The sequence below is a fragment of the Procambarus clarkii genome, chromosome 23 (assembly GCF_040958095.1).
Source record: "Procambarus clarkii isolate CNS0578487 chromosome 23, FALCON_Pclarkii_2.0, whole genome shotgun sequence".
In the NCBI taxonomy this organism is placed as follows: domain Eukaryota; kingdom Metazoa; phylum Arthropoda; class Malacostraca; order Decapoda; family Cambaridae; genus Procambarus; species Procambarus clarkii.
Genome location: NC_091172.1, coordinates 10,630,174 through 10,656,732, shown reverse-complemented (window position 1 = coordinate 10,656,732; position 26,559 = coordinate 10,630,174). Strand labels below are relative to the sequence as shown.

At 42.2% G+C, this 26,559-nt stretch overlaps 1 protein-coding gene across 2 annotated transcripts in view; it reads right to left on the bottom strand.

Annotated features, from left to right (window-relative positions):
* Window positions 1-16,207, bottom strand: part of LOC123764072 (uncharacterized) — an 80,307-nt gene extending 64,100 nt beyond the window's left edge. Inside the window, exons 1-2 of one of the 2 annotated variants that reach the window (XM_069329879.1) lie at window positions 15,901-16,207; window positions 10,817-10,897 (exon numbers count right to left, since the gene is read on the bottom strand). In XM_069329879.1, coding sequence (XP_069185980.1) covers window positions 10,817-10,897; window positions 15,901-15,929 — 110 coding nt within the window. In that variant the 5' untranslated portion in view covers window positions 15,930-16,207. The remainder of the gene's footprint in view (window positions 1-10,816; window positions 10,898-15,900) is intronic. The other variant, XM_069329880.1, reaches the window with a different exon arrangement.
* Between the last annotated feature and the right edge of the window lie 10,352 nt (window positions 16,208-26,559).

The window sequence follows — 26,559 nt, the reverse complement described above, 5'->3', positions numbered from 1 at the left end:
CCAAACTCTGGTGTGCAATAAACCTCATAACCAAGTAAAACCACCCTGAAAATACATACAGGTGAAGCAAAACGAACTAGAACCTTTGATTAAAAAAGATAAAAGATGGAAACAAGGGAAATGGTAGTTCCCCCAATGTCAACAAACCATATGCTGGTATTCAAACCCCTTTACCAAGGGTTCAACTTTTCTGCCGGCCTGATTTACTTATTGAGTCACACTACCTTCAATACACACAGAAAAACACTAGTGCTGAATAGTAAATACTGGTAATTATCAAAGGAAGGCACCAAACCAGGAAGGCTATGTAGCACCATCAAATGTGCAGAATAATCAGAGGGTGCTAAATATCACCAAGGATGCCAATACGAGAACAGAAACGCATAAGGCAAACGATATAAAAAATATCCGATTTACGAAGAATTCTATCGAGGGACAAGTGACCGCAAAGGATGGTCGGAAAAGAGACACACGCTCGTCCTGGAAGTCAGGACATCCAACAAGGATATGCACGACTGTAAGAGGGACAATGCAATTTGGACAATACGGAGCAGGGCGGCACTCCATTAAGTGACCCTGAGTTAAGCGAGTATGGCCAATACGCAATCTTGCCAGAGCTGTTTCCCACCGCTGGTTACGGTGGTAGGAGGAAGGCCACGGGAACACACTACTCTTTAAGAGTATGCAGTTTGTTACTAGTAACATAAGACCAACTACCCTGCCAACGGGCAAGGATGGAGGAATGAATAACTGGGTAAAAGTCGGAATAAGGAATACCTTTACAGGAGATAGGACAAGTGTGGATAGCTTCCTTAGCGGCAGCATCCACACTCTCATTTAAAGGCATCAACATGGCTGGGAACCCAGCAAAACTCTACCAACTTAAATTTACTGGAGATAAGAAACAGCCAATGTTGAATCTCGATGACCACCGGGTGGATCGGATTAAAGGACCCCGAAGCCATGAGGACACTACGTGAGTCAACTACCACCACAAAGGAGGATTGACAACAAGAAACCAGGAGACAAAGAGCATAGAGAATAGCATAAAGTTCTGCTGTGAAGGTGCTAGCCTCTGGAGGAAGGCAACACATAAAAGTGCGGTCAGGAAAAACAACAGAGTAGCCCACACCGTCAGCAGATTTAGACCCATCAGTGAAGATGGAAACGGAATGGAAGTGTGAAGAAAAGTGCTCAAGGGAAAGGCGTTTCAGAACTGTAGGAGGGGTAAAAGCTTTAGTGATGCGGGTCAGGGAAGTACAAAATTTGGGAAGGGGGACCCTCCGCGCAGGCAAGGACGGAACAATACGAGGAGAAACATTGGAAATACGAACCAAAAGAGAATCTTGTAAGCGAGACAAACGAACAGAAAGAGGAAGGTGGTGAAGAGGAACAGGAACTAGAGAGAGGTAAAAGTCAAAATACGACAGAGGCGAGAGTAAGGATGTTGTAAGGACCGTGCAAGATAGCGAAGACAGTAGCGATCATGGTGGTCCTGGAGAGATAGGAAGCCAGTGTCAGCATACAAGCTGAGGGTAGGAGTTGAATGAAAGGCACCGAAGCTGAGGCGCAACCCAATATGGTGCAAAGCATCAAGATGACGAAAAGTAGAAGGAGAAGCAGAAGAGTATGAAGGGCAACCATAATCAAGTTTAGACAGGACGAGAGAGGAGTGCAAATAGAGGAGCATGCGCCTATCCGCTCCCTAAGAAGTATGGGACAAAACCTTAAGTAGATTAAGGGCCTTAGCGCATTCAACTCAGAGGTAAGAGATATGGGTTGACCAAGACAAACGAGTGTCAAACATTAACCCCAAAAGCTTCGCGGAATCTTAGTACACAAGGGGATGACCATGAAGTGACAAAGAAGAACGAAGGATGACATGCTTTTGAGTAAAGGTCATAGCACAAGTCTTAGTTGCAGAGAACTTGAAGCCATGATTGGTGGCCCAAGACGACACAACATTAATCGCAAGTTGAAGCCACCATTGAAGGATAGGCGAATCATCACCTCGACAGCAAAGAGTAGGATCGTCGACATAAAGAACGAAGAAGATGCCAGAAGGAAGGGAGGAAAGAAGACCATTGACGGCAACCAGAAAAAGAGTAGTGCTCAGAACACTACCTTGGGCACACCTTCGTATTGCCAAAAAGAGGCAGAGAGAGTGGTACCAAGCCTGACTCGCAAGGAACGACGAGAGAGGAAGCTTTGGAGGAAGAGAGGGAGATTACCACGAAGGCCAAAGGAACGAAGTTGGGACAGAATATGGTACTGTATCTCCAGGTTGTGTCATAAGCCTTTTCCAGGTCAAAAAGGGCAGAAACAACGGAGGTCTTCGCAGCAAAAGCAGTACGAATAAAGACCTCCAAGTTCACCCAGGACATCAGTTGTGCTGCAGCACTTGCGAAAACCAAACTGAGAAGGAGAGAGGTGGTGATGGTGTTCCAAGAACCACATCAGACGAACATTTACCATACGCTTAAAGAGTTTACAGACACAACTCGTGAGGGCAATAGGGCGGAAGTCCTTAGGGGATATCCCGAAAGACCCCGGTTTCTGAATTGGAAGTACAACGGCATCAAGCCAGTCCTCAGGGACTGACAACGACTCCCAAACCTGGTTATACAGACTCAGTAAATACCGAGACGTGCACGGAGGGAGATGGTGAAGCCTCTCATAATGAATGTCATCCGAGCCTAATGATGTAGAACTGCAGAGGGCCAGGGCAGACTTACGTTCAGAGAGAGAGAGAGAGAGAGAGAGAGAGAGAGAGAGAGAGAGAGAGAGAGAGAGAGAGAGAGAGAGAGAGAGAGAGAGAGAGAGAGAGAGAGAGAGAGAGAGAGAGAGAGAGAGAGAGAGAGAGAGAGAGAGAGAGAGAGAGAGAGAGAGAGAGAGAGAGAGAGAGAGAGAGAGAGAGAGAGAGAGAGAGAGAGAGAGAGAGAGAGAGAGAGAGAGAGAGAGAGAGAGAGAGAGAGAGAGAGAGAGAGAGAGAGAGAGAGAGAGAGAGAGAGAGAGAGAGAGAGAGAGAGAGAGAGAGAGAGAGAGAGAGAGAGAGAGAGAGAGAGAGAGAGAGAGAGAGAGAGAGAGAGAGAGAGAGAGAGAGAGAGAGAGAGAGAGAGAGAGAGAGAGAGAGAGAGAGAGAGAGAGAGAGAGAGAGAGAGAGAGAGAGAGAGAGAGAGAGAGAGAGAGAGAGAGAGAGAGAGAGAGAGAGAGAGAGAGAGAGAGAGAGAGAGAGAGAGAGAGAGAGAGAGAGAGAGAGAGAGAGAGAGAGAGAGAGAGAGAGAGAGAGAGAGAGAGAGAGAGAGAGAGAGAGAGAGAGAGAGAGAGAGAGAGAGAGAGAGAGAGAGAGAGAGAGAGAGAGAGAGAGAGAGAGAGAGAGAGAGAGAGAGAGAGAGAGAGAGAGAGAGAGAGAGAGAGAGAGAGAGAGAGAGAGAGAGAGAGAGAGAGAGAGAGAGAGAGAGAGAGAGAGAGAGAGAGAGAGAGAGAGAGAGAGAGAGAGAGAGAGAGAGAGAGAGAGAGAGAGAGAGAGAGAGAGAGAGAGAGAGAGAGAGAGAGAGAGAGAGAGAGAGAGAGAGAGAGAGAGAGAGAGAGAGAGAGAGAGAGAGAGAGAGAGAGAGAGAGAGAGAGAGAGAGAGAGAGAGAGAGAGAGAGAGAGAGAGAGAGAGAGAGAGAGAGAGAGAGAGAGAGAGAGAGAGAGAGAGAGAGAGAGAGAGAGAGAGAGAGAGAGAGAGAGAGAGAGAGAGAGAGAGAGAGAGAGAGAGAGAGAGAGAGAGAGAGAGAGAGAGAGAGAGAGAGAGAGAGAGAGAGAGAGAGAGAGAGAGAGAGAGAGAGAGAGAGAGAGAGAGAGAGAGAGAGAGAGAGAGAGAGAGAGAGAGAGAGAGAGAGAGAGAGAGAGAGAGAGAGAGAGAGAGAGAGAGAGAGAGAGAGAGAGAGAGAGAGAGAGAGAGAGAGAGAGAGAGAGAGAGAGAGAGAGAGAGAGAGAGAGAGAGAGAGAGAGAGAGAGAGAGAGAGGAGAGAGAGAGAGAGAGAGAGAGAGAGAGAGAGAGAGAGAGAGAGAGAGAGAGAGAGAGAGAGAGAGAGAGAGAGAGAGAGAGAGAGAGAGAGAGAGAGAGAGAGAGAGAGAGAGAGAGAGAGAGAGAGAGAGAGAGAGAGAGAGAGAGAGAGAGAGAGAGAGAGAGAGAGAGAGAGAGAGAGAGAGAGAGAGAGAGAGAGAGAGAGAGAGAGAGAGAGAGAGAGAGAGAGAGAGAGAGAGAGAGAGAGAGAGAGAGAGAGAGAGAGAGAGAGAGAGAGAGAGAGAGAGAGAGAGAGAGAGAGAGAGAGAGAGAGAGAGAGAGAGAGAGAGAGAGAGAGAGAGAGAGAGAGAGAGAGAGAGAGAGAGAGAGAGAGAGAGAGAGAGAGAGAGAGAGAGAGAGAGAGAGAGAGAGAGAGAGAGAGAGAGAGAGAGAGAGAGAGAGAGAGAGAGAGAGAGAGAGAGAGAGAGAGAGAGAGAGAGAGAGAGAGAGAGAGAGAGAGAGAGAGAGAGAGAGAGAGAGAGAGAGAGAGAGAGAGAGAGAGAGAGAGAGAGAGAGAGAGAGAGAGAGAGAGAGAGAGAGAGAGAGAGAGAGAGAGAGAGAGAGAGAGAGAGAGAGAGAGAGAGAGAGAGAGAGAGAGAGAGAGAGAGAGAGAGAGAGAGAGAGAGAGAGAGAGAGAGAGAGAGAGAGAGAGAGAGAGAGAGAGAGAGAGAGAGAGAGAGAGAGAGAGAGAGAGAGAGAGAGAGAGAGAGAGAGAGAGAGAGAGAGAGAGAGAGAGAGAGAGAGAGAGAGAGAGAGAGAGAGAGAGAGAGAGAGAGAGAGAGAGAGAGAGAGAGAGAGAGAGAGAGAGAGAGAGAGAGAGAGAGAGAGAGAGAGAGAGAGAGAGAGAGAGAGAGAGAGAGAGAGAGAGAGAGAGAGAGAGAGAGAGAGAGAGAGAGAGAGAGAGAGAGAGAGAGAGAGAGAGAGAGAGAGAGAGAGAGAGAGAGAGAGAGAGAGAGAGAGAGAGAGAGAGAGAGAGAGAGAGAGAGAGAGAGAGAGAGAGAGAGAGAGAGAGAGAGAGAGAGAGAGAGAGAGAGAGAGAGAGAGAGAGAGAGAGAGAGAGAGAGAGAGAGAGAGAGAGAGAGAGAGAGAGAGAGAGAGAGAGAGAGAGAGAGAGAGAGAGAGAGAGAGAGAGAGAGAGAGAGAGAGAGAGAGAGAGAGAGAGAGAGAGAGAGAGAGAGAGAGAGAGAGAGAGAGAGAGAGAGAGAGAGAGAGAGAGAGAGAGAGAGAGAGAGAGAAAAGGGATCATTATAGGGAAGGCGGAGATGAGGGCGGAAATCTAGGGGATGAGATTCAAGAACGGGCTTACGAAGAAGGAAGGTTTGAGGAAGATGAGAACCAGAGCTAACAGAAGAAAAGTGGGAACCCGGTCGTGACCTGCACTGGGTCCGCCACAAGAGTACCACGGAGGTGAAGAACCGGCGAGATATCTGGAACAAACTTACCCGCAATGTTGCGGATCTTCTTCCAGATCTGCGGTAGAGGAGTATCGAACGTAATAGTGGAAACGTAAGATTTCCAACTCTCCCGCTTAGCTGTACGGATGGTCCTATGGGCCATCGCACTTGCTTTCCAAAACAAAATAAAAGAATCAGCCATCTGTCGGCGTCTGTGTTTCTTCCTGGCTGCACGATTACAGCGGACAGCCCGAGCACAGTCCGCATTCCACCAGGAACGCACTTCCGCGTGCCCCGGGAGGTAGAGCGAGGAATAGAGCAGAAGACAGCATCGAAGATGGTGTCATGAAAATGAAGGAGGGCATGAGGAAGAGGCAGAGGAGAGGTCAGTAAAAGTAGCACGGAGGGTGAATAGGTTCCAGTCAGCTTTGGCAAAATGCCACCTAGGGAAGGAGAGGGGAGGGTGAAAAGAGAAAAAGGAAATAAGGATGGGGAAATGGTCACTGTTATGGAGGTTATCAAGAACCCGCCACGTGAGATCGAAGTAAAGGGACGACGAGCAGAGAGAAAGATCAAGACAGGAAAGGGTGCGAATTCGAGAGTCTACATAGGTGGGCTCACCAGAATTCAGAAGAGACAGGGAAGAAGAGAGGACGAACGGTTCGAGAAGGCGGCGTCGGGTGTTTGTCAGAACATCACCTCAGAGGGTATGTCGACAGTTGAAATCACCCAACAGGAGCATTGGCTCTGGCAAGGAGTCAAGGAGGTGCTTAAGATCAGGAAGGGAAAGCGGGACATTTGGGGGGAAATAAATGGAACAGACTGTATAACATTTACTCACATAAACACGAGCGGCAGAACAATGGATAGGCGATGGAAACAGTAGGGGGACGAAGGGAATATCAGTACGAATCAAGAGAGCAGTAGAGTTATGGGTCTTGCTGGGGGGGGTGAGAGAAAGGTATAACCACAAAAGTGACCAGGACGAACACCAAGCATCGGTTCCTGGAGACAAACACAAAGAGGTGAAAACTGTGTAATCAGAAGTTGGAATTCATAGAAGTTGGCATAAAATCCATGAATATTCCATTGAAGAATAGACATTATCAAAAAGAGAAAGGATAGCAACAGAGAACAATGAAGAAACAAAGGTAAAGAAGAACACAGTATATTAACCCTTTAACTGCGCAACACATCATATGATGTGTTCAGTGACTTGCAGTAACTTGCGCTCCACATCATATGATGTATTGGAGTACTATGCAAGATTTAAACAGCTCGCGGATACACGGGGTTCACCACACCTTCATCAGGGCTCTTGTAAACAGACGCCATTTAAAAAAAAATCGTGGGCCAAATTCCCGGGTGTGAGGGGCCTCAGTATTGAGTGAGCTACCAAGCCTGATGCACGCAGCATGAGCTCACAGCACTGCTGTTCAGCTTGTGACCACAGCATCGCCTAAAAATGCCATAATATACATTTGCATGCTATTATTACAAAAGACCCCTGACTGTGATAAAAATGACCAGGATTCGATAATAGCAGGATTGTTGTGATAATTAGCGCTGTAGCGGGAGGAGTAATCTTGGTGGGGAGGGAGGTATCATTGTCTGCTGACTCTGTGTGATCACCTTTTACTGTCTGGACTCACTATACCAGCTTAGTTCTTCGCTATGGTAAATAAAAACATGCAGATATATGTACTTATATATAATGTCTGTCTATAAAAGCAAAAACAGTATGGTGGGAGGAAGAATGGTGGCGAGTCAGGTGAGGTGAGGGAGGGAGGGAGTGGCAGCCAGTGGCGGGCTGCCACTGGCTGCTACTGCCACTCAGCATACCAACTTAGTTCGTTCGTTATTTGTTCACTACTTGATGAACATAATAATTGAATCAACAATAGGCACACCATATTTTTGAGTACAGCGATGATTTACTCATTTTATTATATAAATATATCACACTACACACTATTGAATAATATTACAGCAAAAAAACTACTTAAAATCAGAGACATTGAAATAATTAGGTAATTATCTCTTTACAGCAACTCCTGCCTGACAGCTGGCGAGCAACAGACCGTCTGGGACGCACACTGAGTAGGCGCCTGTTTTTTGCCAGACTTCCCCACCCTATAGTGGGCAATATATGCCACTTACGATTTTTATATTATTTTTCCCATGATTAGCGAACACAAATTAACAGGTTTAGAAGAAAAAATAATTTTTTTTTTTTTTTTTGGTATGCGCCTGTGGGTGACAAATGCTAAATAGCCCGGAGCAACACAAGGGTTAAGTAAGTTCAAGATCAGGGCCAGTAAAATCAGGGTTAGGGGGGCATGGGTAAACTGAGTAAGAATTGAGTGAAGGGAGCGGGAGGACAGACCAGAGGCGGACGGGTAGGGTCCAGAGGAGGAGGAAGACACAACTGAGAGGGGAGGTTAAGGACAGGAGGAGGGGGGGTCAGGAACCGGGGAGTGTACCTCAGCAAGGGCAGCAACTGAGAGGGAATCAGGGGATAAAGAAACCTCAATAGCTGGGACAGTTAATTCACTCTGATCACTGAAATGGAAGGGGACGGAGCGAGGTGGGGGGTGAGGAAGAGAGTGATGCCTTCTTACCTGCCAGGGAGGATGATGGAGAGGAGCCAGGCTTACGTTTCTGACTCAAAGAGACAGGTGTTCCAGCAACAACGTACTGGGTGACAGACTCAATTGTCTCAACAGGAAAAGATGAACGGGAGTGAACAACATGGAGATTGCTGGGAGGGTGATGGACATCAGCCTGGACAGACGGGCAGCATGGAGGGTCAAGAGACTGGGGGAGGGATGGGAAGAAGGATTAGGGAAAGAAGGGAAAGACACAAGAGACATGGCAGACTGGGTAGGAAAGGGGGAAACTTCAGATGGAGAACCAGGAGAGGGCCCCTTCAGGACAAAACGTAAAGGAATAGGGCAGGAGGTGATGGACGTGTCCGGGTCTAAGATCTGGAAACGGTTGTGAGACTGAGTAAGGTGGGAAGGACTAGGAGAGGTAGAACGCAACACGCGAGAGTAGGATATGCCAGCAAAAGGGGTGAGACTGCGAATTTGGCGTCTCGCTTCAGGAAAAGGCAGATGATCCCGGTGTTTTAAGTTGAGGATGGCTTCCTCAAGTTTATAGTGTATACAAGAGCTGGAGAAGGTAAGGTGGGCAACACCGCAATTGAGGCAGCGAGCCTGGGGGGAGAAGTGTAATCGGATTTGGAGTGATCATCGGCCCCACAGATGGGGCATATATACACAGTACTTAAGCATTTGAGGACACCATGCCCGAACTACCAGCACTTATTGCAAAGTCTAGGAGAGGGGAATGTACTCCTGAACGGAGCATCTGGCACCAGCAAGAATTATAGAGGGCGGAAGGGTCCTACTATCAGAGGTGATTTTCACAACTCGAAGGGGCTGACGGCAACGACCACGAGAGGGGTCGAGTGAACGTGTCTACCTGGAGGACAGGATGACCTTGGGCTTCGAGTATATGTTTAATATCCTCTTGGCAGTCTTTTAGGTCCCTAACACCAGTTGCAACATGGTGTGGGAGGAGAACAGTGCCAACACTGGCATTTAACTGAGCATTTTTGGAGACCCGAACAGGGGGTCTACCCAATGCAGGACAATGCGGCTAAATGGGTAGCTGCATCCGGTGAAGGAGCAACGATGACACATGTACCTAAACTGGATGAAATGGCTGGGGTTAAAAGTAACAGAGGCATCCACCAAATCAACAAGGTGTTTATGGAGTGAGACATCGTCAGGAGATGTAGAATCCTGAGGGAGGAGATCAAAATATTTAGCCCACAAAGCAGGACCAAACAATGCTTGGTACGTATTAGTATGGGAAGGGATCGTGCAAGTACAGCCATGGCGGGGACGGTGCTGAGAACCTCTAGAGAGAGAGAGAGGGATTAAAAGGTGCAGTAGTCACTATGAGAGACTGAGCCACGCCAGGGGATGAGGTGGTCACCGCTGGGGGCGTATGGCTCGACCCAACCACAGAGGAGGGAGGGGAGTAGTCAGGAGGGTCAAAAGAAGAGCTATGTCTGGGCCCAATGTAGCGGGGGCTACAGAGCCCGGTCTTCCAACACAGTCCGACTCGGGGGCATGGTCGCCCACCCCCACGAGCCTGAGAAGTCATAAGAGAAATGGTATTTAGTGACATGAAAACGAGAGGTAAGACTCGAGGCACATTCATGAATGTGCCCCCATACCCACCACGGAGCCACAATTAGAGGCAAGGCATCCAACAAGAGACTTATTGCTGATCTTGCCAGGCCCTCTTCCCCAGGTGTGTCTTGAGTATACGCCCCACAAACGTCACCTTAAGAACCGTCAGTCTGTCGAGATCAGGTTCAGTGATGAAAGGAGGATTGACAATAAAAGGGTCCCCTCACTAGAGACGTTGGGTACTACAGTTCTACGGGTGCAAGAGTATGCCTTCTCAAACACCAGGGTGTCAAACAAAAGAAGGCTGAAAGAATGATCAAAACAGGCAAAAGGTCGGCGGGAAATGACAATTAGAAAGGAGAAGAAGGGAGGAGAAAAACGAAAACATAAGGAAAAGGAAAAGTTCTTCAGCACAATTTGTATGAACAGCAGCAGAAGCATAAGGCCACAAAAGAACAGACTGTCTCATGGAGCATCACACTCTGGCAGCTGCCCACCAAGCCCCCCTCACGGCATCAACGGGCCGGACAGCGAAAGGGGACTAGTGATGAATAAGATGAAGTCTTTTTCTAGTTGGGCCTCGGTGATTTCTCTGATACGATTACTCCATACTAAATGGTCACATCAGTCATGAAAATTCTGCCTCCATCATCAGCATATACAAACATTACAGGCCTTAGGGTGGAAGGTATCACCCACCCGACAGGCAGCATGGCAGAGACAGAATAAATGACCATCGCCATATAGAACAGTGTTCAAATTAATGAGTGAAGGATTGGATGGCCAATCCACAGCAATGCACGCCAAAGACCCACAGGGCTTTCAAGTACACATCAGGATGGCTGAACCTATCCCCCAACCACACCATTACTATTTAACACTTACTGTTGTATAATGAACCATAAGTTCATCATGCTCTTATTTTAAACTTTATCTCTTTTCTTTGCATAACGTACATCTGTTCATCTTAATTAACTTGATCCATCTCTTATATAGATGGATCTTGTATATCTTATCTTTACCACTCATCATCATAATTTTATCCTTCTAGTATTTCTTATTTATTACTGTTTTACCTTTCTTGAGCAGCTTAGCTTAATAATACAGTATATTTTTATATTTTTTATTTTACTACACAATGAAAAACATATTAAATTAGGCCTACCTCCATTCCAGTTCATTTTCTCGATCCTCCTGTATTTCTGCTTGTAGCTCACTATATGCTGCAGCATTTTCTGGTTTCATTCTGCAATAAGACACCATAACACCATATAGATCTGTATAAGCTGTAATAAATAAAATACAGTACAAGCCTGGTATGGTACAATACTTATTTTAGGTGGGAATGCATTCTTGTAGGATATTATCAAATAATAAAGTTTGTTATATAAAATAACAAGAGAGTGAAGGAAATTACAGATTGCCAAATGGATCAAACAAGGCATCTCCTATTTATAACTACCCAAACTTTTTCATTATGTCTAACCTACGCTTGAAACGGTTCAGCAATCCTATGTCTATCATATTTCATAAATCAGCTACCCCAATTACAAACCAGTATTTACCCAGGTATTTCCTGAAACTAAACTACTTGCTAATCTATTCCTATCTTACATACTGTATCTGTGCATGGGGTTCAACCACTGCAAACTACCTCAAGCCCACATCACCCAGCAAAAATCTGCTATCAGAACAATAACAAACTCTGCTTTCAGACAACACTCAGCCCACCCCCCACCCCACCCCCCACCCCACCCCCCACCCTCTTTCTTTAACCACCATGCTACGCCGAGTTTATTGTGAAATTCCCCCTATGCGCATGAAATAAAGTGTTCCCAAAAATTCTTTTTTCTTCGTAAAATGATAAATTCCCTTCCCTGGACATGTTTATGTAAAAATAAATACCAAATTCCACTTACTTTGGTTGTGGGGATGTGGACAAGGTGCGCTGTGACATCATCAGAGCTTGGTTGCTCGTGCATGACTCGCCCAGACACAGTCGCACGGGCCATTCAAGCACCGGGTGTTGCCATAAACATATTTTCAATTATTTGTTCTATGTATTTCCAATGCGGTTTTATTTTTTTTTTTGTATATGATGCATATTTGCATCCTTTAAAATATGTATACAGTAGAACTTTCATAATGTTCCATGGAACTGTGATACATATGTCAGTAATGTGTCCACAATAAATGTTTATTGTTGCAATATTACTCATTAAAAATTCACTAAAATTACAATATGTACAGTTTCATACACTATTTACACAGTAACACACTCAGTACTTCAGAAGTGAGTAATAATCAGTGAAGTAGTTCATGGTACAGAGTGCGACTTCGCTCTCATTGCACCAGGTACAGATAGATTTTCGCTTCCTGTTTCTTCATTCTGTGTGCTTGTAAATAACGCACTCACGTACACCCTTGGCATTAGTACCTGTAGGTGTTATGTAGCCAAGCTTGTAAAACGTAAGGTAGTCTTGAAAAGATTACAGGAAAGATCAATTTGTAACGTAGTGGTGAAAAGATCACTTTGTAAGGTCTCACACAGGAAGAGATTCAGCCAACCTCAAAGAGTGTCCAACAGTCTGTAAGAGATTGAGCTATTCTTGAAAATATATATGTGGAAAACACCACCATGAAAGCCGCTAACACTGTTCATCTATGCTACTTGTATCAGATTCATCATCACTGAATGCAGAAAATGATTCATCTATGTATCATCTAAATAAATTGGAGATAGCATAGCATAGGTGGGCAAGGATGGCGCTCAGAGCTAAAATTGGATACGCTCACTGTATCGTCCTCATAGGTGCTGTATCACTTGCATCCGACCTTTGTGTTAGGTCCTTATTGCACCTAGCTTCACAAATATTATGACGCTTATGTTCTTCAGACAATAAGGTTTGAATTTCACCGACAGAGCGCGACCTTTCAACACCGCGTCGGACAGGTGTTTGGGAGCCAGAGGCGCGTGCGCCATCAATGGTTACTCACTAAATACTAACCCAGCCAGCAGCCCTAGGGTATTCTGGGATTTTTTCCATGATGGCTGCTTCTCACTGGAGGTCCTAAGAGTCCATTTCGTACACAACCAACCTCGCACACATTTAGAATGGGTACAAAAAAATAAAAGAGTTTTCTCGGTTGGCGCAATTTCCCACTGACCGAGAATACTCGGTTGGCACAGTTAAGTGGTTAAGAAAACAAAATGAGCTCAGTAATTAATTTCAATAAATGACATATAAATCAAATTACAATTAAATTTAAAATTTAAAAAATAACAGGGTAAGATTATATTAATGAGTAAAATTTTTCTATGACACTGAGGTAGATGCTTACATAAATACTAAATCTGCTGTAAATAGAAAATTATTATAGCAGAACACAACAATAAATGCAAGTACACAAAAAATAGAAACAATTAGAAGTAGAATAAAGATCACCGTAGATAGCCAAGAAGGATACAGAAGTTAGGTAAGGAGAGAAAAAAAATCAGTAGAGACTGACAAGATAATATATAACAAAAATAATGAGACAAATAATAATCGTAAAGTAAAATAATCTTAAAGATAATTAATTTTATATACCTAAGTTATGAACCTATAATTGGTATGAACATTAAGAAAACAAAATGAGCTCAATAATTAATTTCAATAAATGACAGATAAATCATATTACAATTCAATTTAAAATTTTAAAAGAACAGGGTAAGATTATATTTATGAGTAAGAATTTACAATGATACTGAGGTAGATGCTTACATAAGTGCATGGAGACTTAACTGATTACTTAGGAACTTTTATGGATGAGAGAACATTAGTTAAACGGTAAGGCAGAGACAGCGCCTTGGACAAGGTTAGATTAAGTTACATTAAGCTCTGACCCTCATGAGTTATTTTCAGTATTGGCATTGGGTGGATTCTGGTTTTCAGATATACCACAATCATTAAAGAAGGCCAGTAGTTGTTGGTCACACTTTATTTCATATCTTTTTCCTGCACTTTCCTCCTTTACAATAATCGTTCCATTCCTAGTGTAGCACTGCTTTATAGCACCAGGGTTTAGTTTGTGAATTTTTTGCAGCCTGAAGAGGAGGGATCCACGCTGCTTTGTAAGGCACTCATTTATATTGAGGTTGGTTTTTTGCTTAGCAGCTGATTGTATGAAGTCAAACTTAACAGCAGGATTTGCAAGTTTGATGAGCATTCTCCTACTGCTACGGGAACTGTTTTTATCTATCCTGACAGCTGATTTGATATCAACGTTGACTTTGACCTCTGAATTAATTAGGGTGTGGGCTATGTTACAGAAATTCTCACCTTGTTATTCATCAGATAGATCAGCAGAGTTAATTATCAGGGAGTCATGAAGTTGTTGCTGCTCTAGGTCGTCTTCGGAAGCCACCTGGTGAATCTGAAGACTTATTTGTTTTTTCCAGCTTTTGAAGGCAGTCACTTTGAGCTGAATGGGTTTCCTCGGCCTTGATCTTGTGTATTTGATCCATTGCGTCATTTGCAACAGTTTGTAAGCTGAGAATTTCTTGGTTGTTATTCGTCAACGATTCAAGGAGGCAGTCTATAATTTGTTGTTGTTGGGAGACCGTGGCTTGGAGGGCCGAAATTGCTTCAGATTGCAGGAGCACAAGGTTGTGGAGTTTCTGCAGCCATGGGTTACTCCTCAATGGTTTGAAGTTTAAACAGGGAGCCATAGATTGAATGAATTCAAAAGCTTGAGTTTTAAGTTGAATTGAAGGAAGGGGGTGGCAGAGAAGAGGGGAAGCGGATGCTGTGTTTACCAACATCGGCGAAGATTGCAGCGTTGCCAGTGTTTCATTCAGGTCTCTTGGTGTTATGGATAAAGAGCGAGAGGCACCCCTACCTTGCTTGTTGCTATGTTTGGGCATGTTTTCGGCGATAGATTCTTGGTAGTGTTTCCAGAGGTAGATACTTTTATATCACTAGAGAATGCTAGTGGAGTTAGGCGTATAGTGAACGTTTGGCAGAAGGGTCGTTGATAGGCAGGCACATTGAAAATTGGTTAATTGTGGTTGACTACTGTTAATAGTGGTTGATTACTGATTTTAAATATATATATATATATATAGTACACATGAGAGGATGTGCAGTGACTTAATATCTAACATATTTAGAGATTTGAGTAAAGGTACCGGGTGATGTCTGGGGCCAGAGTTAGATATTATTCTAATAGCAGCTTTGTGTTGAGTAATTAGACGTAAATGATTTTGGGCAACAGAACTCCAAGCACAAATACCATAGTTGAGATTTGATTTGAGTGGTCTTAATTAATATATTAGTCTATGTTCTATTATGTTCCAAACAAAATGTTAGGAGAGAGAGTCCAGTTGCTTTTCTAAACAACACCTTTTTTTTCCATTCTGTTATTATTGAAAATAAACTAGTACTATTGCCACAACTACTGACTCCATGGTGTAAGTCAATGCCTGCCATCCTTATGTGTCGCCTTCCTTGCATACATTGTTTTCCATGACCATTCTCACTGATTGATGGTGAGAGGTGGCACGGGCATGAATAGCTCGTAAGTTCTCACTGTGTTAGCTTACTTTTGAGTGTTTTACCTCTCACCTTTGGTTACATTTGTTTTTGTTTCTTTATTTTAAGTTTTTGCCCGAAACGCTTGGCGTAATAAGTGGCTTCATAGATTGTGTATCTCTTGTCCCTACAATTGTACATTACTCTTATATTCTTTGTACACACATTCTTTGGAATAAACACTGAATTGAATTGAAAATACTCCTTTTGGGGGGAATTACCCGAGCACAGACCTACCGGGTCCGTCTAATTACCGCAAGCTACCACAAGCTACACAAGCTTCACAAAGCTTCCTGGCAATACGTTAGTAATGAATAAATATCATATGTTAGGTTAGGCTGACCTAACCTAACCTAACCTAACCTAATCGACGCTTGGATCGTCGACTTGATTTGGCGTCACCAGCTCTTTATTTTCGTCTAATTTCTTTATAAAAAGATACTTTTCTCATTAAAATTATGTTTTTTCGTGTTGTACATTCAGCACCAACATTATAATGAGTAAATATATCATATTTATTCATTACTAACGTATTGCCAGGAAGCTTTGTGAAGCTTGTGGTAGCTTGTGGTAATTAGACGGACCGGACCTACCCGACACCCTGTATATAACCTCTCCGTCACCACAACAACAAGCCCACAAATGTAACTCAAGACACCACTCTTCCTGAACTTACTTGCTTATTATAGTCTTTTCCGTATCCATGGTGATATTGTTGCGTTGGAGCCGTGAAGGGGGCGGTGTGCGGGTCCTGCTCCAGTCTTCCTAGAGTATTGGGTCACTCTGGCCATGATACTGGCCGTTTCGTACACCAGACGGACCTCTTCTTAACTTCAATGTCTATCCTAATCTAAGGTATACAGTATAAGATATGTGTAATATACGGTAAAATATATTTGTTCACAATAGTTAAACAATACCAGATATGCACTTTAATTAAAATTATATTTTAAGGCAAAACTAATTGTATGACATTAATGCACGAACTGATAGCCTGTCCAAATTTTCCTGTTGCCAGCTTCGGCCAAAGACTTTCCTGTATATTTTAAGCAATAATTCATTGATTACAATACGGAAAACTCATATATCACATATTTAAAGATATTACAATTATATAATACGCATAAATATAATTCAATATTTTTAGAAGTAACTAAAAGTAACAATAAATGAGGTAGAAATCTTGACAAAATTATTTGGTAATAGTTGCTAGATGATAACACCACTGAGCTATGTCTCGCAAATGTTTAAAGATGCTAAATAAATGTACGGTGAGGACATGTGGCTGCCATATTGGAGTTCCTTCCTGGTGTTTCCCCCAATCTATAATTTAGGTGGAGTGATTTATTGGTATATATTCATGAATTAAAAGGAAGATATACAAATCTATTGTCAAATCTATATACCCCTCTATTGTCAACCAATGTCTGTTTTTTTTTTAAAGAGCGCTGTTTGTCGACAGAATTGTATTTGTGCTGCTTTTTCAGCTATGTTTTCATTTCTTGTTTTCATTTTACTCTTTATGCTCAATTAGTATTAAGCTTTAGTCATTTAAGTTTTTCATGCCCGAAACGCTTTGCGTAATAGTGGCTTTAGGCATTGTATGTACTAGCTCTATCTATAAGCCCACCAATCTTTGTAAAAAAAATTCTTGTATGTATGTACCTTACCTAAATAAACATTTATTTATTTATTTATTAAGAGTTGGATTCATAATGTAGTTGGGGTTCAGTCCCTGAGCCTACTATGTGCCTCTGTAACCCTTTCTACTACCGCCCAGAGGATGGGTATGGGGTGCATAATTAATGAATTAAACTTACAAACTCTTAACTCACAATCTGGGATACCGGGTTCGAATGCCGAGCGGGATAAAAATGCAGCCCGTCCTCCAAACTACACAAAATCATTGACGTTCTCTAATTATTCAACACAAAGCTGCTATTAGAACAATATCTAACTCTGGCCCCAGACAGCACTCGGTACCCTTACCCAAATCTTTGAATATGTTAGATATGGCTTCATGCATGGAAGAAGTGTGCATCATTGCATCACCATCTTTCTTACCCTGCACACTGAAAAGTCATATACCACCTTCCTAGATCTTAAGTCTGCCTTTGATATTGCAAATAGACATGTTATCTTGAGTGAGCTTGCAAGAATGAATATTGGTGGTCGGCTTCTTTGTTGGATCAGGGGTTACTTATCCAACAGGAAGTCATCTGTATTTTTCCAGGGGCATAGGAGTGTAACAAGAGACTTTGAACTAGGTACCCCGCAGGGTGGTGTCCTCAGTCCTACCTTATTTAATATCTTAATAAACACGCTGTTAAACTCTATACCGAGCAAACCAAACGTCCACATCATTAGCTATGCTGATGATATTATGATACACACCACTGGGTATGCTAACACGCAGAACACTCTTAACTCTGTATTAGATTCGTGTCAGGACCTAGGTTTAATTATCTCAGCAGAGAAAACAAAGATACTAAATCGGCGCCCACCCAGGCAGGGAGGAGCTGTTATAATAATAATAATAATAATAATATTTATTTAGGTAAAGGTACATACATAAAGAGATTTTACAAAGTTTGTTGGCTTTATAGATAGAGCTAGTACATACAATGCCTAAAGCCACTATTACGCAAAGCGTTTCGGGCAGGAAAAAACACTAATGACTAAAGCTTAAAACTAATGGGTAAAAAGAACAAAATGTGTTGAGTACAAATAAAAATAGAGGTAAAAGAGGGGGGAACATTGTTGAAAAAGCAGCACAAATACAATTACAAATTATTACAGAAAATTACATTCAAACAGCGTTGATTTGAAAAACAAGAAAACTTGGCTTATTAGGCAAATCGGGCCTTGCATAGTAGGCTGAGAAGTGCGTTATGGCTATTAGGTACGACATATATATATATATATATATATATATATATATATATATATATATATATATATATATATATATATATATATATATATATATATATATATATATATATATATATATATATATATATATATATATATATATATATATATATATATACATATATATATTATTAAATATGACCGAAAAAGTAAGATTAATAATTCTAACACGAATTTTCTCAATCTTTCGTACATTACGCTTCACTGTTGGAGGTAAATCAAAAATCAATTCTCCAAAATTCATTTTTATTTCTAGTCTGACGCGACACGGGCGCGTTTCGTAAAACTTATTACATTTTCAAAGACTTTAGTTCACAAATACACAACTGAATAGAACTTACGTATCTCCGATTTTATATCTACATTTGAGTGAGGTGAAGGGGTGATGTGGCATTAACACAAGACAGAACAAAATGTGGTATTAATAGGGTATTAATTTCATCAACACAAGACAGAACAAGAGTATTAATAGGGTATTAATTTCATCAACACAAGACAGAACACGAAACAATGGATATTGAATAGAAGTGTTTGTAGAAAGCCTATTGGTCCATATTTCTTGATGCTTCTATATTGGAGCGGAGTCTTGAGGTGGGTAGAATATAGTTGTGCAATAATTGGCTGTTGATTGCTGGTGTTGACTTCTTGATGTGTAGTGCCTCGCAAACGTCAAGCCGCCTGCTATCGCTGTATCTATCGATGATTTCTGTGTTGTTTACTAAGATTTCTCTGGCGATGGTTTGGTTGTGGGAAGAGATTATATGTTCCTTAATGGAGCCCTGTTGCTTATGCATCGTTAAACGCCTAGAAAGAGATGTTGTTGTCTTGCCTATATACTGGGTTTTTTGGAGCTTACAGTCCCCAAGTGGGCATTTGAAGGCATAGACGACGTTAGTCTCTTTTAAAGCGTTCTGTTTTGTGTCTGGAGAGTTTCTCATGAGTAGGCTGGCCGTTTTTCTGGTTTTATAGTAAATCGTCAGTTGTATCCTCTGATTTTTGTCTGTAGGGATAATGTTTCTATTAACAATATCTTTCAGGACCCTTTCCTCCGTTTTATGAGCTGTGGAAAAGAAGTTCCTGTAAAATAGTCTAATAGGGGGGTATAGGTGTTGTGTTAGTTGTCTCTTCAGAGGTTGCATGGCTTTTCACTTTCCTTCTTATGATGTCTTCGACGAAACCATTGGAGAAGCCGTTATTGACTAGGACCTGCCTTACCCTACAGAGTTCTTCGTCGACTTGCTTCCATTCTGAGCTGTGGCTGAGAGCACGGTCGACATATGCGTTAACAACACTCCTCTTGTACCTGTCTGGGCAGTCGCTGTTGGCATTTAGGCACATTCCTATGTTTGTTTCCTTAGTGTAGACTGCAGTGTGGAAACCTCCGCCCTTTTCCATGACTGTTACATCTAGAAAGGGCAGCTTCCCATCCTTTTCCATCTCGTAAGTGAAACGCAGCACGGAACTCTGCTCAAATGCCTCCTTCAGCTCCTGCAGATGTCTGACATCAGGTACCTGTGTAAAAATGTCGTCAACATACCTGCAGTATATGGCCGGTTTCAAGTTCATGTCGACTAAGACTTTTTGCTCGATGGTACCCATGTAGAAGTTTGCAAACAGGACACCTAGGGGAGAACCCATGGCGACCCCATCTACTTGCTTATACATGTGCCCATCCGGGCTCAAGAAGGGTGCCTCTTTAGTACAAGCTTGGAGTAGTTTCCTCAGAAAATTTTCTGGTATGTCAAGAGGAGTACAGGCTGGATCACGATACACTCTGTCGGCTATCATTCCGATTGTCTCGTCCACAGGTACGTCTCGTCCACATATATATATATATATATATATATATATATATATATATATATGTATGTATGGCACAGGTACATATATATATATATATATATATATATATATATATATATATATATATATATATATATATATATATATATATATATATATATATATATATATATATATATATATATATATATGTACCTGTGCCATACATATATATATATATATATATATATATATATATATATATATATATATATATATATATATATATATATATATATATATATATGTATGGCACAGTGTTGTTCCTATGTTTGTTTCCTTAGTGTAGACTGCAGTGTGGAAACCTCCGCCCTTTTCCATGACTGTTACATCTAGAAAGGGCAGCTTCCCATCCTTTTCCATCTCGTAAGTGAAACGCAGCACGGAACTCTGCTCAAATGCCTCCTTCAGCTCCTGCAGATGTCTGACATCAGGTACCTGTGTAAAAATGTCGTCAACATACCTGCAGTATATGGCCGGTTTCAAGTTCATGTCGACTAAGACTTTTTGCTCGATGGTACCCATGTAGAAGTTTGCAAACAGGACACCTAGGGGAGAACCCATGGCGACCCCATCTACTTGCTTATACATGTGCCCATCCGGGCTCAAGAAGGGTGCCTCTTTAGTACAAGCTTGGAGTAGTTTCCTCAGAAAATTTTCTGGTATGTCAAGAGGAGTACAGGCTGGATCACGATACACTCTGTCGGCTATCATTCCGATTGTCTCGTCCACAGGTACGTCTCGTCCACATATATATATATATATATATATATATATATATATATATATATATATATATATATATATATATATATATATATATATATGTATGTATGGCACAGGTACATATATATATATATATATATATATATATATATATATATATATATATATATATATATATGTACCTGTGCCATACATATATATATATATATATATATATATATATATATATATATATATATATATATGTATGGCACAGTGTTGTTCCTATGTTTGTTTCCTTAGTGTAGACTGCAGTGTGGAAACCTCCGCCCTTTTCCATGACTGTTACATCTAGAAAGGGCAGCTTCCCATCCTTTTCCATCTCGTAAGTGAAACGCAGCACGGAACTCTGCTCAAATGCCGGTGTCTCCCCTAGGTGTATATATATATATATATATATATATATATATATATATATATATATATATATATATATATATATATGTGTACCTGTGCCATACATATATATATATATATATATATATATATATATATATATATATATATATATATATATATATATATATATGTATGTATGTGTTGGAAATTTCCAACACTAATACAATACTGTTGTATTATTATTAACTATTACTAAAATCTACTAATTACTGTAGTAACTAAAATTAACTAACAGTAGTGTTCACATGAACTAATAATTGTATCTGTACAATAATGCTGGAATTCTTACGTAACCAAGCGCCAGTATTGCGTCAGATTCTACCAAGTTAAACACATTTATATCCAGTGTGTTAGAGAATTGAGTGTGATTCTCTAAAATCAGCATTATTCCGTGTGATAATTATTTACCGATAACATAACTCCCAAATAATGCCAAATCGAGAGTTTTTAGTTACAACTGTTATCAAGTAATGAATTTAACGTCACGCGTGAATGCCATGGAGAGAACTAAAATCATCTCCATTTCTCGTTTACCATCGTAAGACGAGAAAGTAATAATATTTAGCTCCCTAGAATTACAACCCAGTCTTTATTAAAGCATTTTAGCCACAACTGCGCAAAATAATATTATTCGTGTTAAATAATTTCTGTGGCGAATGCGAGACGCCGGGGAGAGGGAAACGCCATTGTGGTAGACGACAGCTCGAGGAGAAGTCGCCAGTGTGCGGCGTGAAGACTTGTTGCGGAATTGAGCAACTCGTTTTGGTGTCAGAGTCTAGGATACGTTGTGGTGAATTGTCAGCAAGATTTAACCTGATATTCATCCCGGAACTAGTTAATTTGTTCTACGTGATCCATCGTGACCGGCCAAATAAGCGCGTCGACATCCAAGCCAAGCTAGCTACCACGTGTTCGCCATTGTGACGCTAGAGCCTGGGACGCGGTTTCGGCAAGCTTCAACTTATACAGTACCCTATTAGCTAAGTATATATATAACTCCCTTTTGATGCATCATTGGAGATTGTATATGGCAGGGTAGCTTGTCGTTACGTCGAGCGACATAAATAAACCACATGTTAGTATTCTAAATTAATTTTATTCCCCATTTCTTGAATATAGATATTTAGTAGCCTAGTACATTGCTACGTAATATCCCTTAATTTACAGCTCGCGTGTGAGGAATTCCACGAGCTGTTACTTTACCCGTGTTATTCATCTCCCAGTGTTCTACGAGGAATTCCGGAGATCCCGAGGATGATTCGTAACTGATGTCTTTGAAAACGTCTTCAAGCTAAGACTTTTCGTATTTCTTTGATTATTCAAATTATCAGTATTTTAATTATCATTTATAGAGTGCTGTACACTGGAGATAATACGTGTTTATTATAATGATTAATTTCTGATACTGGATCTATATTCTTATTGGTGATAAATTTTCTATTGATTCTTTAATTGGTCATAAGATTAGGTTATTACACAATGAACTGGTGTACGAACCACACTAGTTCCTAGACGTATATGAAGTTCTAGCAATAACCCCCCAATGTAGGTGTTTGAGGCTTTGATTCAAGTAAATTATTTATACAGCCCATTAATTACTCAAGTGATTATATTTCCTAATATTTATCCATAGTCACTGGTTCTTACAAAAATTTCTAACGATCACATTTTATTAGTTTCCCTCTTTACTATAAAAGCGGGTGGTCCTTCGTAATTGATTTCATTACTTCTATAATATAATATTAATATTACTTCTATAATAATTATATAAATAGAGTCAAGCCCCAAATGTCCCACAGTATATATATATATATATATATATATATATATATATATATATATATATATATATATATATATATATATATGTCGTACTTAGTAGCCAGAACGCACTTCTCGGCCTACTATGCAAGGCCCGATTTGCCTAATAAGCCAAGTTTTCCTGAATTAATATATTTTCTCTAACTTTTTTCTTATGAAATGATAAAGCTACCCATTTCATTATGTAAGAGGTCAATTTTTTATTATTGGAGTTAAAATTAACGTAGATATATGACTGAACCTATCCAACCCTACCTAACCTAACCTAACCTATCTTTATACGTTAGGTTAGGTTAGGTAGCCGAAAAAAGTTAGGTTAGGTTAGGTTAGGTAGTCGAACAAACATTAATTCATGAAAACTTGGCTTATTAGGCAAATCGGGCCTTGCATTGTAGGCTGAGAAGTGCGTTCTGGCTACTAGGTACGACATATATATATATATATATATATATATATATATATATATATATATATATATATATATATATATATATATATATATATATATATATATATATATATATATATACTCCCTCTGGCTGGAAGAAGGGGGACCCATAGCCTCGGAGGAAACCACACATAACGCATTGGAGGGAATGTAGGTTCCCCTCCAATACAGTTTCTGTGTGCTTTTCTCCTACCACCCCCTTCCCTTTTTTTTTTCCTCTGTTGTGTATTTAAAGGTTACAAAACATACAAGACAAATGCCTAAAGGTTATGGATCTCTTGAAGCTCCTCCGCTTCTGGACAGGAACCGAGGACGCAGCAAGCATTTCCCCTCTGGATCGCCACACTGAGACGCTGAAACAAAAAACTGGAAGCCCTTGGGGCTCTGGTGACGTCAATGAGCTTGGAACCCAATTCCATGAGAAATCCCAAGGCACTCTTGCCCCAGGGGCCATGCGTCTCAGACGCTATGGGAACAAAGAGGTATTGACCTTCCAGTCGCCTGTACTTGAGTGATTTTGCTGTTTCCCTGTGGTTGGCCGCCCCACCTGCTTGATCAGCTCCGAAGTGTACATAGGTGTCAGCCAGGGTGGATACACATGTGTAGTCCCACACCAACTGTCTACCCTCCTTCCATGAGTATATGGTGATGCCATCAGGGCGAAGTGCGGGGAAATCCGGGTTTTGGACCCCTAGGATGCGAGGTTCTCTCTCCGCTGGGCACCTAGCTGAGACGAGGCTTCTCTTGATGATGTCATTGACCTCGTTGTGTCTTGCATGCCAGCCCTTTGTGCTTCCGCAATGCAACCCATGCAGTCCGTATTGGTCTGCTTCCACCCTGTTGCAAATACACTTGTATTCAGTGTGAATTGGGGCACCAAGGCGGAGGGCCACTGCTACACGAAGGGATTCTGGATCTAGGCGCGTGCCCATTGCTGACATGGGTACTGCCAGGAGGAAGTCTCCTGCATGGGGGGCATGCACTGCTCTGAGGCGGGCTTTCTCCTTGTCTGATGTTGCGACGCTGAGCATGGCATCAGCTACTTTTTCCACTAGAGGGTGGTCCCAGCCGGAGTGTTTGTGTTGTTTTGTTGGCTCTATAATGGTGGCTGGGGCTGCAAGAACATCCAACTGATTTGAACATTCAGTGAAAGCAGGATCGTATATTCCTGCTGAATAACAACAAATAAATATAAAATTTCCACATCTGAGGTGTTCTAAGGTACTTATATACTTTACCTGTTTGTCTAGCAATAGACAACTCATGAGGCTGATATTGTGGATAACCTCATGATTGACCATTCAGCACTAACTTCCTTATGCAAAGCCTGGAAAGGCATAAACAAAATTATTGGTAAGAAGAATAGACGTGTTTCAAATGGAACCGCTTACCCGCCAAATCTGTATATGTCAAAACTCTGCTGCTGAAATTTTAAATCCAGCTTGAAAAAATAATCTGGACAAATGGGCGCACCTTTGACAAGCATCCAGTTTCCTGTCCTCGTCAAGGCCACTAGAGAATTAGTTGCCCTCCGGTAAATTCATGTAATGTTACAAGGTCAGCTTGTCAATATTGCAAGGTCAACGTGGTAGTATAGTATCACTGTATCCTGAGAGCAACGCATGTGTGTGTGATGTGGGAAAAAAAATAAAAAAAATAAAGTAGTTAATAAACAGTTGAGAGGCGGGCCGAAAGAGCAAAGCTCAACCCCCGCAAACACAACTATGTGAACACGGGAGGTCGGGTTGTAAGGTGGGGGGGGGGGCGTAGTGCCTCTCCCGTCGCCATGGTAACGTTTGTAAACAACCTGAGCCAGCTGACCAGAGCACAGGATCATCCACAGTTTATCGAGGGCTCTATATTGTCACTAATGGGGCGTGCAGCTTGTTTTGGTCTTGGACTCAATACCTATCAACCTCTGCAGAATTAGTAAGGCACTTAACATATTAAGTGCTGTGAGTGATACAACCTAAACTGATCAGAAGCATATCTGAAGAGTTAAAGAATTTCCCGAACGCAACTGTCACCATCAATAAATGGTGTCAGCTGGAGGCCTAGACGTCAGTGGCAGGTTTAGGTGTCAGTGACAGGCCTAGTTGTCAGCAAGGAGGCCTAGGTGTCAGGAACGAGGCCTAGTTGTCAGGAAGGAGGCCTAGTTGTCAGGAAGGAAGCCTAGGTGTCAGCAAGGAGGCCTAGGTGTCAGCAAAGAGGCCTAAGGTGTCAGCAAGGAGGCCTAGGTGTCAGCAAGGAGGCCTAAGGTGTCAGCAAGGAGGCCTAGGTGTCAACAAAGAGGTCTAAGTGTCAGCAAGGAGGCCTAAGTGTCAGCAAGGAGGCCTAGGTGTCAACAAAGAGGTCTAAGTGTCAGCAAGGAGGCCTAGGTGTCAACAAAGAGGTCTAAGTGTCAGCAAGGAGGCCTAGGTGTCAACAAAGAGGTCTAAGTGTCAGCAAGGAGGCCTAGGTGTCAGCAAGGAGGCCTAAGTGTCAGCAAGGAGGCCTAAGTGTCAGCAAGGAAGCGTAGGTGTCAGCAAGGAGGCCTAGGTGTCAACAAAGAGGTCTAAGTGTCAGCAAGGAGGCCTAGGTGTCAGCAAGGAGGCCTAGGTGTCAGCAAGGAGGCCTAGGTGTCAGCAAGGAGGCCTAAGGTGTCAGCAAGGAGGCCTAGGTGTCAGCAAAGGAGGCCTAAGGTGTCAGCAAGGAGGCCTAGGTGTCAGCAAGGAGGCCTAGGTGTCAGCAAGGAGGCCTAGGTGTCAGCAAGGAGGCCTAGGTGTCAGCAAGGAGGCCTAAGTGTCAGCAAGGAGGCCTAGGTGTCAGCAAGGAGGCCTAGGTGTCAGCAAGGAGGCCTAAGGTGTGAGCAAGGAGGCCTAGGTGTCAGCAAGGAGGCCTAAGGTGTCAGCAAGGAGGCATAAGTGTCAGCAAGGAGGCCTAAGTGTCAGCAAGGAGGCCTAAGGTGTCAGCAAGGAGGCCTAAGTGTCAGCAAGGAGGCCTAGGTGTCAGCAAGGAGGCCTAGGTGTCAGCAAAGGAGGCCTAAGGTGTCAGCAAGGAGGCCTAGGTGTCAGCAAGGAGGCCTAGGTGTCAGCAAGGAGGCCTAAGTGTCAGCAAGGAGGCCTAAGGTGTCAGCTAGGAGGCCTA